This window comes from Melanotaenia boesemani, chromosome 20, assembly GCF_017639745.1.
Source record: "Melanotaenia boesemani isolate fMelBoe1 chromosome 20, fMelBoe1.pri, whole genome shotgun sequence".
Lineage (NCBI taxonomy): Eukaryota > Metazoa > Chordata > Actinopteri > Atheriniformes > Melanotaeniidae > Melanotaenia > Melanotaenia boesemani.
The window spans coordinates 19,881,714-19,899,876 of record NC_055701.1 but is presented as its reverse complement, the minus strand read 5'-3'; the positions used below and the strand labels follow the sequence as shown (position 1 = coordinate 19,899,876).

The 18,163-nt window shown below is 38.6% G+C and overlaps 1 protein-coding gene across 3 annotated transcripts in view; it reads left to right on the top strand.

Moving 5' to 3' along the window:
* Positions 1–53: 53 nt before the first annotated feature.
* Positions 54–18,163, top strand: part of stard9 (StAR-related lipid transfer (START) domain containing 9) — a 38,467-nt gene continuing 20,357 nt past the window's right edge. For all 3 annotated transcript variants that reach the window (XR_006008669.1, XM_041971767.1, XM_041971766.1), the window contains exons 1-7: positions 54–287; positions 3,050–3,119; positions 5,566–5,682; positions 16,025–16,141; positions 16,291–16,323; positions 16,446–16,507; positions 16,952–17,064. Coding sequence is in view for 2 of the 3 variants with exons in the window: in XM_041971767.1 (XP_041827701.1) it covers positions 241–287; positions 3,050–3,119; positions 5,566–5,682; positions 16,025–16,141; positions 16,291–16,323; positions 16,446–16,507; positions 16,952–17,064 (559 nt within the window). In the remaining variant the exon portion in view is untranslated. The remainder of the gene's footprint in view (positions 288–3,049; positions 3,120–5,565; positions 5,683–16,024; positions 16,142–16,290; positions 16,324–16,445; positions 16,508–16,951; positions 17,065–18,163) is intronic.

Sequence of the window (18,163 nt, the reverse complement as noted above, 5' to 3'; positions counted from 1 at the left end):
CCTCTGACTGTCCAGCAGGAAGTTTGAGTCCTTTGTAGTGGTTGAGTTTTGGAGCGACGCGGCGGGCGGTTGGAACTCCGGCTGATGATGGCTTGAGCTGCGGATGTCCGAGCAGTTTCACCCCCACTTTATCGAAGTAATATGCAATTAGGCGCATTATGCTCACTGGAGAAGTGTTACTTTATACCAGTTCCGACTCGGTAAACTCCTGAGTTGGGTGTTAAACAATTGCAAGACAGCATGGCAAACGTTAAAGTTGCCATTCGGGTCCGTCCTCTCAGCGCAAGGTAAGTCTTGTTGGCTTGTTACCTCTCTTAGCTAATTTATGCTAATATAATATACTTGATATATACTGACGTAGTGTAAACTGCGTTTTCCCCTAACTCTCACAATATTGCTTAATGCAGTTAGTGCTGTCAGTCATATATTTTGGTTGCTGTTAGTAAACATTATGCTTCTTGTGTTGCTTTTTGTATCATTCAATATATTTTTTCATTATTTTAATGAACAATCGTTGAGCTAGCTAAACAGCATGTTAGCCAAATTTAAAGAGGTACACATGGTGAATAATGACAACTGTGGTTGTCAGTCGTGTCTGACTAAGCATGTTGTACTCTGGTGACTCCAAGAAAAGCTTGGCGATGTTTTAGTTAAATGCAGCCTCCCCTTATTCACACAACCATTAGGTTAATGAGGTCTGTTATTATAAAGTCATTAAGATTTACTCAGAATTCATTTTCTTCTTCTCTGTATGACAGGATCTTTATAACAGTCTCACTCTGAAGAATGGCTAATAGAATCAACTGACAGCTATAATTAATGGGTCTGTTTGTTATATTGTGCTGTAAGTGGCATTTTACTGGCATTGTTTAGTCCAGTTGTGTCCCCCTCGACTTTATACATATCAAATTACAAAAAGCTTAGAAGATTTCAAAATGAGACATTTACATGAAATATAAAATCTGTTATTTTAGCTAAAATACACTATCACGTTGTGTTTGAGCTTAGCAATTTTCAGACAATGTAAAAGAAAACTAAAATAACACATCTTTAGGTGTTAAAACAGGATATTGTGGAAATCTTACTCCTATTTAGAGCCTAAAACAAGATGAACTTTGTTGTAATTACCAAGGTAGTACAGCCTGACTTAATAATAGTTACACATCTTTGGATATCAGTGTTTTTCTCATCAAATTCAAATAAGAACTGATTGTTTGAGCAAAGCAAATGTAAACTATTCCACATGTTGCATATTACTTACATTACATAATACTTTCAGTTTGTATCAATCGTATTGGAATACACATTTCCATCAAATGTAAATAATTAGATATGTCTGGAAAGTTTGGGCTATTTTTATGGTGTTGGAAATTCTTGTCAAGTAGGTTTTAAGAGGTTTATTTCATAATGCTTAACATGCCAATACTTAGTTCACATTTGCCTCTGCTTTTTGTTTATACAGATATGTATAGGGTAAAAGGTTTCACCTTCTTTTACAAAGCTGTGAAAACGTGTTGAAGTAGCAAGCACAGAGTGGTTGTAAAGTTGCTTTGCTCCACTGAATCCCCTCGTTACATTATCAGGCAAATTTCTACAACATGTTGATTAACAGGCTTTAGGGTATCAAGATATTGTTCAAATATATATGCACTCTGTAGTAATGCATTAAGTGTCTTTCAGCTGCTACAGGGTTGCTTAAACTATAGACCACTAAAATACCATAACAAAGCATTATTCAGGCTACCAAAGGCTGGACAATGATTCTTTCATATGGTCTTCCTCGTATTTTGCATAACAAAAGAATTTCTCATATTTAATGTTTACTGTCATGCAAATCTGCCTCTCCTGGTTTAATGTAAGTTTTTGATGTGTTTTCCACTGTTCTTTTCTATTCTTTAGCTGAAGGATGTATATCCTTCCTTCATGTATTAGAAGAGAGTCCTGCTGTTTTACAAAGATGACATTAACACTAGCTTGGTCAGCTGCATTCCTCATTCTGCTGGGCATACAAGTGTGTTGTCCTTTGTTTTAGTTCACCAATAGGATTCAGCAGGCACCCCTGAGAATGCAGGCAGCATCTCAAATGTGCAAGAAAGATGTCAACCCAACTGTAAAATTTCTAGTTTGTATCAAAGCACATTTTAATGAAGTTTACTGTTTTTCCACCCCAAAACCCCCTCTCCTTCATGCTGGTTAGAGCTCAGCGTCGAAGGTTGGTGGTTTTGGGTTGGGCTGCTGCTGGGGTTGGCAAAATGAGTTCCACGTGGTGAAGCACAGAGAGAGCTGAAGAGGACAACAGCCTCCCCCCGTGTGCCCCTTACCCATCCCAGAGATGTAGCTTTTGAATTCACTATTATTATCACTCATGGAGATCGAAAATCTCCCAGCTTCACGTTGTGATTGCCTCCAGTTTCCCATGTGTTGCATCAGATGTGCTTGGTCCAGCTGCTGAAGTGCACTCAGCTGAGTTGACCTTGTTTTACACAACGCAAGGAGACATACTGGCTCTGATTACGCATACACAACATTTGTGCGCTCTCTCAACTCTGTGGAAACAGCTCATGCTGCCTCACTAGAGAAAGTCTCCAAAGAGCGTGAGGGTCTGTTTTCATTTGAATCTGAAACTGGTCAGTAGTACTCTTGTGAGGCAATTTCATGGATCAGGCACACACACAGACAAAGATTCATTGTGTTAACTGTCATGTGATGGCCTCAGGTCAAGGGGAACTAGCCTAAATTTATCTGGACACCCTCTAAATTACATCAGCTGCTGCAAAAGAGGATTTTAAAACCAATTAGAAACAGCGTGGCGGGTGATAATACAGTATCTGAATCTGAAATGAAAGTTTGGCTATAGCTCTGTCCACTTTGTGTTTGGAGTGAGAGATACTGATCAATACTGATGGCGTTTCTTAGGTGGGCTTCTCTCCTGTGGAAGCATGTGTTAATGTTTTCTCCAATTTGGGTTGCTCTTTTCATCAACATTCATCACATTCACTTACTCTTGAAGCAAAACCAATCGTTTTTCCTTTTCTGTTCTTGCTCACAGGGAGAGTACTGATGGAGGAAGGCTAGCAGTTCAGGTGGAGGATAAATTTGTGAGGATCCAAAATGTGAAGGTGAGTATTCCCCATAAAAGGCAAGCAGACACATTTTATCGTCAAAATTTGTGCTTTGTTAGTAGGGCCAGATGAATTATGAGTAGCACATAGTGAGTATCTATCACAGCAACAGGATGTTTACAGCCTGGGATCAGCCTTTTCCTGCTTGATGTCACTGTTGTTTATTATATGTGTTGAGCACATGCAGACACATGGATTCAGAGACCCTTCCTGTCAAGCACATGTAGTAAACACTCTGCAAACCAATTTAAACAACAGCACAACTACAACCACTTCAGATACCCCTGAAACATCTACTGAAATAAACATGAAAAGAGTCTGTGATGGTGTTTTATACTGTATGTTGATATTTGATGTTTTAGTTTTTACAGGTTTCAGTTAAGTTTGTGAGACATTTGGAAGTAATTCTAAGAGCTTCATGGTCTTGTAAGGCGATACTGTCATTGCATTACCAACCTGCTGTTTCAGATTGCTGAGCAGACTTGTTTGATTGGTTGAGCTGCGTTGCCTGCAGACAGTCTTGCTTGTGTGGAATATGTCACTCTGTTTTGCATTTTGTGTCAAAGGTTATATCTTGAAAAATGTCCGTAAGTTAACAAATGACATGATTATCAATAAGATAAAAGGTATTTCAGCAATAAACCAGTCCCATGTTTATTAAGTACTTAAGGATCTCTGTAGGAGTAGGAGATGGGAGTACAAAATATGCACATGATGTGACAAGAGACAAACCACATATGGCCTCCCTCTGCTATGGAAAAGGATCAAAACTCCAAGGCTCTTGTGGGTCCAATGGGAATAATTATTTATGGAAAGTGGGACAGTTAGAGAGAATTTGAGACAGAAACAATAAAGCACAGGTTACAGTAAGTTTCATTTAATATCTTATATAGGTCACAAAGTGTGAGAGGTTCAAGATGTAAAAACCTACTGCTTTTTAACTAGTGCAAAACAAGTAAGGCTAGAGGGTAATGTTTTAGAACTATAGCCAGTTTTACATAACTTCAGTGGCTGGAGTTTTGAGCGGTACGCTGCCTGTTGGCTGGTGTTGCTTTTGGCTCATTCCCCACACTACACGGTCATTGCTGAATTCCCTACAAGTGCAGAGGGGTTAAGTAGACATATTTTCACACAAGCCAATTGCTGTGAGCAAAACTGATATCCTGAGCTTAGTACTGCCTTATGTTGCAGTCAGCGGAAGATAATTTGAATACATAAGTTACAGGACTACAACCTTCTGCTTGGCATAATTCAATCTTTTACTGAAGTGATTCTTTCTGGCTGGGATTTTTTATGCTACTAAATTTTCACTTAACTATGAATGCAATGTCTCAGCGTAAAATAAGAAGAACAGTACTGTTGGTAATTGCCAGCTTGTCTGGGTGATAAGTATTTTTTTGCGTTATTTATTCAGTGATAATATATGTGATGCATATAAATATGCATTTGTATCATATTATTTTAACTAATATTTAGATTTTTTTAAATCAATGTAGGGAAAAGCCCCACTGTTTAACATACTTAAAACAGTCTAATCAGAAATTAAAGAAACTTTTAATATAATTACTTAGAATAAAGTTTTAGAAAATAACAGAAACAAAGAAATATGATTGGAAACGGATGTAGGAGACTCCTAATGGAGCCCCATCATTTTGAAAAGACGGTGGTCATTTAGACTCAACATTCTTTTATAAGAACCCTATGATATTTATATTTAGAAGGCCAAGCTTTAAAGTATTGAAAATACATGTTGTGTTCAGAATAAGGTATTTCAACACTCATGCATGTATTTCTCAGTGGCCATACACTGACACAGACTTTAAGCTATAACATTATATCATTTATATGCATGACAACTGTAAGTATAGGGTTTATCTAACAAGGTGCTCATAACAAAAAGATCCTAGAATTAACTTAGCATCACTGAGGTGGGTTGCATACAATTATTTAAACTGAATGCTTAAACGTTCACAACCGACTCTAAATGCTGCTGGATTGCTTTTCTGAGTTCATGATTCACTCTCAGTAAGCTGAAAGGTGGTAAGAGTCAATGCACTGAGACTACTAAAAGACTGGAGGAGGAGTAAGTGCATTTCAGCTAATGAATGGAAACAGCTTGCTTGCAGTTCCGCTCTGGTATAGTCCCATAAACAAAAGGTGTAGTGCAAGCTTTTTTTTTTAAAAATGCATCTTATTTCTTATTTTCTCACTTCCTATGCTATTAAACGCGTGTTCCACATAAAGTCTGCATAACAATGCAGTGATGTACTATATTATCACTTTCAAATCAAAGTGCAAAATAAAGATTGTTTACTTATTTGTGCTTGCTAAATTAGGTCATTGCATAATTAACTTTGTCATTGTGCGGTGGTAAGCATTAATTACACAGGTGCAAATTAAAGTAAAATATGCTGTGTCTTACACTTTTGTTTCCTCCTTAAAGCTGGATGGCCGCACAGAGGGAGCTGTAGATTCCAGGGAGAAGCTCATGGAGTTTTGTTTTGACTACTGTTACTGGTCAGTAGACCCTGCGGACCCTCACTACGCCTCACAGGAGGAGGTAATGGCCTAACTCACTATATGACTGTGTTTACAAGAACTACAATCTCCACTCACCGACCTCAACATGGATTAATTGTAAACGGTTCACATTCTTTCATGGGTCTCTCTTTCTGATTGAATTCCAAGAAAATTAAGCGAGTTCTGCAGATGATTTATCTTTTGTAATGGGCAAATATATAAAGCATTACTGGTTATTATTTGGTTGGAATAAAAAGTTGTTTTTTTTCCTTGGCTTTATGTCATGTTGCATGCCAATGTGCATGCTGATCTAAGCTTTGGCCACAAGTTGACAATGGGCAAACAAACATAATGTGTTCTAAAGTAGAGCCCAGAAGAGGGAAAAACGTCTCAGTGGTCATATCACAACAAGAGTGGTGTGTGTTGTGTTGTATGTTTTTACACAGATGGTCACTCAGAGGATATGATATCAGCTCCATCTCTTACCCAAAGTCTGTTTGCCTCAGAAATTGCATAGCTAGAGTCAGCTTGCTTTTCATGTTCTGGCTGTGATTGGGCAGTTAGATATCTTTGAATTGTTTTGATAGGAGGGTGTTTCTGGAAGCTGAGATTAGGTTCTGATTAGGAGGACGCAGGGTCTAATTCTATTACAGAAAGTTTCTCCAAAACCCGTGCTGTCTTGTTTTTAGGTTGTCTTTGTTTATTACAAAAGCAAAGCAATGAAAAACCTTGGTTTTATATTCACTCTGCCTTTTCCAGTCTTTGTTCGTAGGTTTACTCTTCTACCACGCCCTCTCTGCCTGTCTCTTAACTTGTTAGAGCTGTCTTTGTATATGTTTGAGAAAGACAAGGCTGTGATATCGGCCTACATCATGCACAGAGCAGCAGACATCTCAACACTTCTTCCCTTGTGCCTGTTTTTCCCCTCTTTCTGGCTCTGGCTCTGACTGCCTCTGTCCTCAGCAGAATTGTGTCCACTCACAGTGGTCTGGTTGCCATAAGACATTCCTCTGATGACCCAGAGTGGGTGATGGGGCACCATTGGAGGACAGAGCTGCTGGACTTAAATCTGACCTCTTTTCCTGCCATAATCCAAAGAATTGTCTCTTCAACAAAAAAATCTTATATGCCATCACGTCACCACCTTGTTACTAATCAGAATTTATAGTTAAAACAGAATAGAGAATTTCTTTGTTTAATGACGGATCTAAAGATGCAGTAAAGTGTAGAAAGGAAAAAAGTCTTTCTGTTAGTTAAAGGGCAGGTAGCCAAATTTTAATTGTACACACTAGCAGATTAACTTTATTATTTCAAGAGTCACCTTTAATTATTTCACTAGACAAATTGCTTTTAAAACAGTTAAGAGGCGGCTTGAGTTGAAAGTTGAGGTGGCAGGTTGGTTCTTCACAACCATATTTGCCACAATGTTCTGTTGTGTTGCCTCATTTCACTGTACCTGATTATGCTACAGTTAGTATAGACTTTGTTCCCCTCAGATATCTTACCACATTAATGTTTAATACATTTTCCAGCCTAATTAGTTTTACGCTATTTTTGCCAGTAGAGGCTTTTCCCAACGTTTCTATTTCGGGAATATATTTTTGAGTGCCATGCTTCTTTTCAGAGCAGAAAGACATACTTTGTCTTGCTCTGTATCCCCCTGGAGACTGAGACGATCTGAACTTGTGGGGGAATGAGATAATATATGAAACTGGATCTTAACTCCTGCTTTTCCAGTCTAGCAGTATCTCACCACACCCAGCTTTGCCTCCTCTCAGGGAGACTGGACCCACCATCCACCGTGCCTCCCTCCCCGTCCTGCTCTAGTGTCTGTCCATGCATCACTGACAGCTTACAGCAGATACTCCTGGGGGTTTCCATTTTTGGTGATAACAGAGAGGGAGGAAAAAAATTTTTGAATCCTTAGTTGATTTTTGCAAATGCAGACATGGCTGTGTTATTGCCACCATAAATGCTCTCCACTTGTAAAAAAAAAAGGTGGGGTGGGGGCGGGGCATTCAGCTTTGATGACGTATCTTTGGGCATGAACATTTTTAGGAAGAAAGTTGAGTAGAGGGAAAAGAGTGGTGCTGTGCCAGGTGAGAAAAGGTTGAGCTTTGTAGGAGAGTCATAATCTATAATGGAAACCAGCTGTTGAGTTATTGCAGTAAAGCAGTTTTGAGTGTTTATCTAAATATTGCCTTTCTTTTGGGCTGACATATCAGGCTAATTTATATCTATGAAACTAATTTATATCTATTCTACAAATATGCTAATTTATATCTAAGCTACAAATTGGTAACACAAAGCCTAAGCTTGTTTATTGCATCTAACAACAAGAAACATAGGGAAGGAAAGTGGAAGGGAAGTTACTGATTGCAGTAGAGGCAGAATGGCATGAGAACATAATTTGGGATGAGAAGAGAGTGAGAATGTGGATTTTGTGAGTGGGTAGGGGGTCCAGTGTGCCTCTGCAGCCCCCAGCTCTCGCTTGCCAAAGTCACAGCTGCCTCACTAAGTCATTTTTCACAGTTAAATTTCAGTGCAAAGACGTCACTGCTGAGCATTCAGCTTGATACACAAAGTTTTTTTTTCATGACCAAATGAAGTCAGCTCATTGGGGTTTTTCTCTCTCCTCCTTCTCTTTCTTTTCTGTCTCTCTGTGGCTCTCAATACAGTCACAGGGAGATTTGATTGTTTGCAGTGTTTCTAGGTCTGTGTGTCAGTGGTGCTGCAGAGCGGGGAAGAATAGTTCCTCTGTGTGTGTGGGAGAAATCCTCTATGCACATGTGAGCATTTAGTCCCCGCAACACATGGCTGGAGCAAAAGCCAAAAGTCCATTTCAGCCTGCTTTGAGTGAGTTAACTATAAACAGGACACCAAATAAACCACAGGCTGCCAACAAAGAAATATGAGATCTTTGCTAAATGAAAACGAGACCAGGACATGTGATATATGTATAGACTTATATGCTTAGTATCAGTGAATGCAAAAGATTAAACTAATGGTTAAGATGGACTGAAAGTGGATGGAAAGAAGCATATCACAAAATATTTGAATCAAGCCTGTTTGCTGTTAGGTACCAAATATACTTCTACATTTGCAACGTGGCTTCTTTAGAAAGATCAAGTTACAGCTTGGTTGTTACCTATGACTTAATGCTTCTCTGTCAGATTATTTTCAGAGGTTTGGTACCAGTGCTAATGGCACCATGTTTATTTTGTTTTAGAAAGGGTTAGGGTTACAACTCTAGGCCAGTCGGCAGATGTTTATTGGCTTTTGCTGCACATCTGGAATCAGCTGTATATCCTGAAACTAACCATTATCTAAGGGGACATAATTGGCAACATTTTTTCTTTTATATATTTTTTCATATGTGCTCATATTTAAATAGTCTGGCACAGAATACATAAGTGACATTAAGGAGAGTAACAACAATGGTTGACTTCATGTCTGCAGAGTAATGGGACCAGTTTATTTCCTAATGGGTGAACCTATGTGATACCACAATGCCCTCTTGGGATCATACAAGGCTCCCATCAGTCCGAAGCCTGGAGAAGTCATTTCCATCTTGCAACAAAGATGGTGATATGTACCTCCGCTCTTTAGTGTTCTCTGCGGCCCCTTTAACAAGAGCTGGGGGAGGAGTAACAATTCCCTAAACTCAGTCCAGATATGGATTTATTTATTTGTTTTAAGTCTAGCCTTTGCCCCAGCATCATTTGCAACAGGAATGTATTCACATGCATGAAATGTGGATTGTGCTGTTGGAGTGCATGTCCCCCCCCCCCCCCCCCCCCCCCCCCCTTTTTTTTTTTTTTTTTAACTTTTCTGTCTTACATTTGACTTTTTCTTGCTGTCCTTCATTCCCATGTGTAGAAAGGCCTGAGTAATGAGGAGCGGCCTCTCTGTTTGGCCTGTACGTCTCTGTCTCTCCCTCCGCCCTCTCTTGCAGCTCTTCTGCTCTTCAATGCTAATTTGACCTACAAATTCTGTCCAAGTGTGACAAACAAGAGCATTGTTGAACTCTGGCCAAACAGCTTCCTCTCTGTCGCTTCTGGTTGCATGTGAGTTTTGTCTCCATGACGGTGTCCTCCCTCCTGTCTTCACATTTATCCGTCTTTCACCTCTGATTCTTTGACTCAGATTTCTCTCAGGAAGGACAAGAATCTCCTGTGACATTTTTCCCTTGTCTAAACAAAGGAATTTAGTTTTGCTGAGGGCCAGCTGTTCTGTTTGTGTAACCCAGTTGGAAAGTGTGGGAGGGAACCGAACGACCCTAGCCTCTGCCACAGCTGTCCGTTCCTAAACAAGGATAGTCATTTTTACAGTATTTTGTTAGCGTTGATCTAAGTTTGACTAACTAGGGTAAAGTTGCTTCTCCTTTTAAACAGTTTTTTTTTTGTTTTTTTTTGTTTGGTGACGCCCTCTCAAGGAGTGTGGTTGTGGAGGGAAAAATTCATCTTAGAACTTCTGGTTACGTCAAACTTGGCTAAAGCTATAAGAAGTTAAAGTTTTTAAATGTGGCAAAGTTTTTACTTTTACTGGCATTTTGCCATCACCCATGACAACATCATACACAGACCACCTAAATACTTCTCCAGGATTTGGTGTATAGTAAGCCACATGAAATCAGACCAGCACTTGGCATTTTCTGCAGCCAGTTATTACCAGAGTTAACTCATTGCTAACTTTTAAAACCCTCTTATTGTGCGGTCTTAAGATTGTCATTGCTTTTTAACATTCAGCAAACCATTCACTCATGTTGACATGTCACAAACTAGGCCCAGACTTCGTATTTCCCATGTTTCAAAACAAACTTGGAATATAGCACTTATCATAGTCTGGATCTCTGGCAAAATATAATCACTTCCTTGTTTTTCAGAGACCTAATTTTTCTCAGAGGTCTGGTCCGACTTATTTTGAGACACGTGATATTTCAGCTTTTGAGATCTGTTCCCAAATTGGACTTTCTTTAATTTTGAGTTGGAACATGATAGTGACAATGCATCTTCTTTGGAGATTTTGGTGTGATGTGCATAGGAGTCTGCCAAGTTTTCTTTACCCAAAGCCTTGTTTTGTTCTTCCTTCCTTATGATTCTTCCTTCCATTTCCTGCAAAAGAATGAAATCTATATTCAGCTTTTCCTTTTTTCATTGTTTGGTTTTTAGCATTTTGTTTAATATTTCTTTCCCAAGAGAAGAAGCCAACTTTGAGGCCTTTTGTTGTGGTTTGGTTATGGGTTCTGCTTAGGCACTAAGTCGGTCAGAGACACACGTGCATGTAAATGCATGCATGCACAGTGGCCCACTAATGATGACAGCCTTCCTGTGCATGGAGATGTTTAGTCTGTCCCACGTGTGTTTTCTGTACTTCAACCCACCATCACTCATTGTGGCTCCGGCCCAATAACTTTATCTCAAGGCTGTTTCTGCTGCTTGGTTTGAGTCTGGACCGTATTTCCATACCCAGAATGCAGCCTGCCTCTTACTTCACCTGCTTTGTCAGCCCAGAAATATCCCCCCACGGCAACTGGGGGATACTGTGAAAGTAGGTTGTGACAGCGAGGCATTGTGTCCATTTAGGCAGGCAGAGTACAAGGGGCACAATTTACAATGTGATATTAATTTGATCCGACAGTGATGATAAACAACAGGATTGTTTTAATGTTGCCTGAATTTGCATGTCTAGACAAACCTACACTTTTTAATCACTTTAAAGTTGAAATTAACTTGAAGATGCTCTGATTTTGTTCTAGGTCCATTTCAAGTATTTTCCTGACTGAATTAAAACAAAAAAGCAAACCCTGTTGGAAAACAATTGGAAAGTGTACAGAAAGTAAAGAGGCATTTAGTGGACAGTTGAAGTGACATTTCTACTCTTTATGCAAAGCCTGAGGGGACATTCAGGCTTGTTATAGAGTGGATTTAAAAGGGTCAACTTTAACAAGGGCTGCATTGTTTCTCTTTTTTGAGTTTGGAGAGAGTGTCTGCCGGTTTTTGAAGCGTAGGATGAAAACAAGACAGGGGTGGTGCTGCTTTTTGTTCTCATGTTTTCAGTCAAGACATAGGGGATAACACGGTGGTCTGGCCTCCTGTGACCTGCATAGGGCTGTAATCAACCAAAGAAATTGTTGGTCGACTGAAGCCCTGAAAATTCAACTAAAAATCGACTCGGGCGTTGAGAGGGGGGGGCAATTATACACAAGAGGCGATTCGGGGAACATTATCTTTATTAAACATCCCAGATCTAGGGTCGAAGTACAGCCTGTGGGCACGGATTAAGGTAAAAGCAAAAAGATGCCGTTGTTGCAGGCGGGTGCGCCTGCAGTTATAAAACAAATAAACGATTATTAGACTAAAATATTGAAATATGTGGAATATATTATGTTAATTGCCTTTAATATAGCCCACCGTTTTTAGATGATACGCCATGTTCGTCGTCGAGCTGTGATATGCAAACTGTTGTTTGCAAATTTTGCACTCGACCTTTTTCCCTCCATCTATTTTGATAAAATGCTGCCACACTGCCGAAGTCTTTGACATGGTTGAAGGACTCACCAGCATCAAACGCTAAAACAAAAAAAACCTCTAAATATTCAGCAAACCACCAGACTCTGAGTAGCGTGGACATCCTTCGATCTCCACCTCCCCCACTGTCTACACTCTAGACTGCATGAAACAATAAAATCGACCAATCAGAATTGTGGTTGACTCAAAACATATCAACCAAACAGTCGACCAGTCGACTTTGACTTTACAGCCCTAGACCTGCAGTCTTTGGCACTGTGGTCAAGATTCCCATTTTTGAGTCACATTTATATAACATACAGTACTTTTATCATGTCTAATTGTTCTTTATGTCATTGAGAGTGTTTTCTCTGGCAACACTTTTATTGACTGCATTCTCCCATTTTATAACATGGCTGGTCAGACTAATGAGTAAAAAAAATGAAATATATTAAGAAAAAAATATCTAAGATATTGTAAATTATTTAATTTTCCATTGAAAATGCCAAAATTATCTCCAGTAAATAAATAAAAACTGATTAAGTGAAAAAGTTAGTAAAAATAGTAAAAATGTTCTTTAGGAAATGGCCAGAACTCCATATTTTATTTTAAGTCTCTCTATCTTTTCCGATTGGTTTCCTTGGCTTTTTTTTTTTTTTTTTAATCAGTGGGACATTTTATCACATATATTGTTTTCTGTGGGAGCTTCAGTTCAACTTGCTTGTGCAGAACATCTTATTTCTCTGACAAAAGTCAAGGCTGTTGGATATTACCGCACAGATTCACACATTCACATTGCTCAAAAGGAGATGACCACTGAATATATTCAGGATGCTGTCAAAAGGCCAAGGCCTTTCATAAGAGCTTTCAGCCACATCCAACTTAAACCCATTCCCACCATCTTGTAATTCAAGAGTAAACACAGGCTTAGCTCCAGGTACTCTTGAGACTGGTTGGTAGTCACACACAAACACACTCACACATGGGAGGTATGCCGAAAATATTCCAGTGTTTGATTCTTTGAGGTTATAGTAGCTTTGAGAGCATTCCTCGTCTTTCCTCTGTGTGCCTATACACCAGTCTCCATGGTCCACTTTTAAGCCTGGGGCCAGGGAGGGGGACCCCTTACTGATCCCAGGGTGTGTTATGGTTCTGGAGGAGAATGTGCTGTGTCTTAGGTCTGTTCTAGATCAAGTTGCTACCTCCTAAGGTATGTATTGCCTTTGGACTTAGTTTATAGGTTGCAGCTGGGGAACTGGTTCTAGTTATGTTTCTTTTTGCTTATCAGTATTAAACAAAGAAAGATGATAATAAAGTTGACTGATAATCTCTCAATGTTCTAAACCTCAACAAAGCAAAACATAAACACACACACAGTTTGACCAGAATAATGCACATTAATCCATTAAGAACAGATTAAACAGGAGTGCACAGATGTGTGACTCAGGTCTTAAACGGTTAAACGATAAACAGCAATTTTGCACATCATGCACAGTTTGCAGTTATCATAATACAATATGTTTAGCTTTGATAAGGCTCATCGGTAACTGTCAGCTATACAGTGCTATGCCATGGAAAAGCTGCAAGCATTGCATTACCTTACAAGATTATTGCACTTCCTGGAAGTTTAGGTTGCCACAAATATCATTTTCAGTTATTTCTCAGATTTTACAGACTAAAAAGTTTACCCATCATTCCAGAAAGTCTTTACCGGAGCTATGTTTCAGGTATTTACCAAGTCTAAAAATTCCCTACCACGGCTCGGCTCCAGACTAACTTTTTGCATTGATTGCACTGGTGCGTCTAACTTTTTAGTTTTTACTTTTTTAATAAAGACTAGATGTATCCAAATTTCCAGTGTCTTTCTCCACACATTTTAATACATTTTAATGGTTGTTTTTTTTATCATTACCCCTAGACATTGATGGTTATTTAAATTATTCTGCAAGAAAATGAGGTTTGGGAACATAACTATTTAAACAATGAATGTTAGGCAGAAAAAAAACATTTTTTTTTTAAAAACAAACTTAAAGTGCTATCTTCTCTGAATTTAATGTAACTAAAAGTGCAAACTTCCCTTCCCAGAGTTACATTTAATACATACGTTTTTCATCAGAATGATCTACTTGGACTTGAATTTGGTGAAAGGCAGCTCCTCTCTGGCTGTGTTATGTGTCGCGTTTAGGGTTGCTCAACCAGGCATAAACATTTTTTTTGTTGTTGTTGTTTTTTATTTTTTTATTCATGGCTATGGCAGTCTCTCCTGTCAGTAGTTTTGTTATATTTTTTTCTTCTTCAATTGATCTTCTTCAGGGCAGCCTCCAGGTGCAGCTCAAACACACTGGGTAACTGTGATGGAGGCTGCTCAGGTTTTCTGGTGACTCTCCTTGTCAGTCAGTATATTCTCAACCTAATGCTTCACCACAAACGGATGCAGTTTTTTTTGTTTTTGTTTTTTTTTTTGGGGGGGGGGGGGGCAACTCAGGTGTTTCTGTCGGCCTCTAAGCCACCTTTAAACGTCTGTGGGAGACTTGAGCCCCGAAAGTTCAGGTGACGTTACACAACGGGAGGCTGAAACTGTTAAATAATGTTTTGCTCTTGCACTTTTTTTTGGCTCAGAGACCATGAAAAGCTCTGGAATTAGTAGGGAAACAGATCACACCTTATTATGCAAAAATTCCACAATCTTCCACATCTCACAACTGATTCCATTTTTATTGTCAAATTACGTGATTCCATCTGTTGTTGTTCATCGTACCAGATGATTAATGTGTGCCGCTCGCAATTTCAAACAGTCAGAATCAGAGGAGAGCGCACATTCTTTCTCCGCCTTTGTTTTTTTTTTTTAGTCATTCTTCTCTGAGAAGGGAAGAATGAAGGGAAGGGAATCTTTTTATTTATCATATAATAATACTGCCAGTTAAAAACATATTTAAAAGTACAATATTATTGGTTAAAAATGTCCACTCCAAATAATATCTTGATAGTCTTTCCAACTGGCTGGATTCAAATCCTCATTTCTTGCTTTACTGGTTGGACATCTAGTTAGATAAATGTGTACTGTATGAAGCCAAGTCTTTGACAGTGATGACATTTGCCATTTCTCAAGATGGATTTTCCATATCCTGTTTCTGTGAGCACATAAAGTCTGTACTTCTACTTAGTACAAAATACAACTGCAGCATTTTATTTATTTATTCATTTATTTATTTATTTTTTGAAGATCAATATTATTAACTTTATCTGGCAAAAACTTTCATGACACAGTTAAATGGGTTAGTTTTGTCTTGGTGTAAGTAATCTCTACCCCCTGGAGCTCAGAGGCAGATGTAGAGAAGGAAAACAAAAGGCCTCAGTTGATTGTTTTTAGTGGGGCTTTCCAGAAAACCCCTCCTCAGAAATGCTTTTTAGGCAAGGGTTATTTCCCCGACCCTATCATTTTTCTTTAGTCTTTTTACTCTCATATTTGCCTCAAATGCACATTCTGCAAAACTGTTTACTGAGAATATTGTTTGACCTCTTTGCTGCTTACACAAACACCACCTCAGGATGCAATAGGACCTCCCCACCTTTGGCCAGGCGCCACAGCATTGTGATCATGACACCTTGGTTTGAGTTTACACTCATGTCAAAACACAATTCTTTTCAGATCAAGGACACCGTCTCAAGTTGTAAACATGTCATCATCTGCTTTTTTGTAGAATCATTATTCTTACGTTAAAGAAAGCAATAATTTCACATTTTCATCAACAAGTTGCCTCTCCATGAAATGTTGGAAAAATAAGGAGCCAAGAATTCTCTTTCACCTACTTACTGATATATGTGAACTCTCTTTGTGTATTTGTGATTGGAGGTGTGTGCTGATCTTCCCAGGTGTTCCAGGACCTGGGTGTGTCGGTGCTGTCCGGAGCATCTGAGGGCTACAATGTGTGTTTGTTTGCTTATGGTCAAACAGGATCTGGAAAGACGCACACCATGATGGGGACACCGGTGAGGACTATGCTGTAATAATTTCATAGTGTTACATTTTTTATGATGTAATTAAGAGGCAAAACCCAAACCTTTCTGCACAGAAAATAAGCAGCTTGCATCTAGTTATGAAACTGGTGTAACTCCAACTTTTTCTTTGTTTTCTGAAGGACTCTATTGGCCTGACTCCTCGTATTTGCCAGGTAGGATAGAAAAGAAATTCATGCAGATAATAACATAAACTAAGTAAACAGTCGATGTTCAGCTTTTTAGGTTTGCAGTGATTTGTAGGGTGAAATAATTTGCAGTTTTTCGTTTCTTACAGGGTCTTTTTCGTGCAGAAGATGCTTTTCCTGATGGACAGAACTCTAGCAGAGTAGAAATCAGGTTGGTGATGGTGTCATTTTCTGTAAAGCTGAAATTTAAATGTGAGTCAAATCTTCAACGATTACCTATGATTTATGGTTGGAAATAAAAAATGCACACACACACACACACACACACATATATATATATATATATATAAATATATAATATATATATATATATATATCTCAGAAAGATTAACCTGTTTTGATAATGCAGATGATGAATAGACTTAAAAATAAGTAAATAAAACTCAATAATTGCCCTGTGACCCTGAACTGGAATAAGCGGTATACAAAATGATTGAATAAATTAATTTATTAATGAATTATTAATGAACTCCGTAATCAGTAGGACTGGAAATACACCTGCAGTAAGCATCTTAGTCATGACGCAGATAAATGGACATTTATCTGTTTATTCTAGACATTGTGTTGAACTCCAGGATTTTGCTTTCTCCTACAGCTTTTTGGAGATTTATAATGAGCGAGTAAGAGACCTGCTTGGAGGAGGAGAGCAGAAGAAGAGAACCTCCCTGAGAGTCAGAGAACATCCTGAGAAAGGGCCATATGTACAAGGTGAGAGTTTGGAGTTTATGTACTCAAGTCTGTATATTGTCTGTTACTGCAGCAGAACTCTTCTATCTAGTTCCTAAGGCTTAACTAAGGCGAAGGCCACATGAACACACCAATTTTGTGTTTACAAAAATATCTCCATCCCCACTCAACACAACGCTGTACCGCACTTACAGCTAATTGTACACTGAGTACACACAGTGCTTAATTAATTTTTTCCCAAACAACTTGTCTTTATAAACCAAAGATGTTTGTTATCATACGTGATCACCTGCTAAATAATTCTGTATGCTGTTTTCCAAATATTCATTTTCATGGTCAAAGAATTGTTTGCATGTGGAGGATAAGCAAAAAAAATAGAAAAATCTGTGTCCTAAAATACCCGTTTTTCTGTGTAAAAGTGTAAAAGGTCTTAGTTTAAAGGCTCTTTTCCATTTCCAGCTCAGCAAGTATTGGATTCATACAGTTGGGTGCTTAACCATTGCAGCCCCTTGCTGCCCCAAAACCAAGTGATGTTTTATTTATTTTTCCAGTCAAATACTCCTCTATGCTGTACAAGCCTACATCAAAAACTCAAAGCAAGATTAATAATTTAAGTAGAAGTCTCCAGTCTTGAAATAAACTTTACTTTGCAGCTACAGCTTTTAAAGAAGAAACAAGATTAATGTTTTAAAAAATGTCCCTTTTATATATTTTACTGCAACTTTCTGTACTACACAAGGATTTGTATCATTTTTAAAATTGATGAGTTTATGCAGAGACTACGTAGCACTAAGACAACAGTCCTCAGTGGATTATTGTAGTAGAAAACAAAGAAAAAAAAGGATCTTCAAGTGGATGGAGTTAAGATAAGAATGTATACAATTTCTGAATCTTCTTCACTCATACACATGACATGGAATAAGATGTGTAACATGGTCTGCAGTGTTTAGAGTAACACTTGTGCTTTGTAAGCTCTATTTTAAAAGTGTGGTAAGTGGTGGAATTTTGTTCCCTTGTGAAGTTTTTGATAAGGTCAAGAACTGGACTTCCTGATTTTAAACCAGTCTCCTTTTAACTCCTCTTACTTTTTCCTCCCGCCATCTCCTCATCCTTTTCCCCC